The following is a 312-nucleotide window of genomic DNA, read 5'->3' as shown; positions in this document are numbered from 1 at the left end:
GAGAAGAGGGAGAAGAAAAAGTATAAAAGCTCCCTATCATTACAGACCCTCCTTAAGAATGACGGCCGGAGCTTCGTGGAGCAGCAAGTGTGGTTATATCTCTGGGGAACTTTGCTGGGCATAACCACTATCATTTCCTCTGAGGACCTGCCCGTGCTCGTGCAACACCTGAAGGTAATAATGGCCGTGTTTGCTGGTTGGATTTGGTTCCGGTGTAATGGGTTAGGCTAGAATTCTTAGTCCAGAATATATACCCGGGGTTATTTCAAGGTTAGGATGTTTTATGACTGGGGTATGGTTTAGGCTGTGAAG

At 46.5% G+C, this 312-nt stretch overlaps 1 protein-coding gene across 1 annotated transcript in view; it reads left to right on the top strand.

Moving 5' to 3' along the window:
* The window catches only part of LOC119594913, a 5,284-nt gene that overhangs the window by 3,121 nt on the left and 1,851 nt on the right, over window positions 1-312 (top strand). The window contains exon 3 of the mRNA XM_037943986.1: window positions 46-174. Coding sequence (XP_037799914.1) covers window positions 46-174 — 129 coding nt within the window. The remainder of the gene's footprint in view (window positions 1-45; window positions 175-312) is intronic.

Source organism: Penaeus monodon, chromosome 34 (assembly GCF_015228065.2).
Source record: "Penaeus monodon isolate SGIC_2016 chromosome 34, NSTDA_Pmon_1, whole genome shotgun sequence".
In the NCBI taxonomy this organism is placed as follows: Eukaryota; Metazoa; Arthropoda; class Malacostraca; order Decapoda; family Penaeidae; genus Penaeus; species Penaeus monodon.
This window is presented reverse-complemented; position numbering and strand designations above follow the sequence as displayed.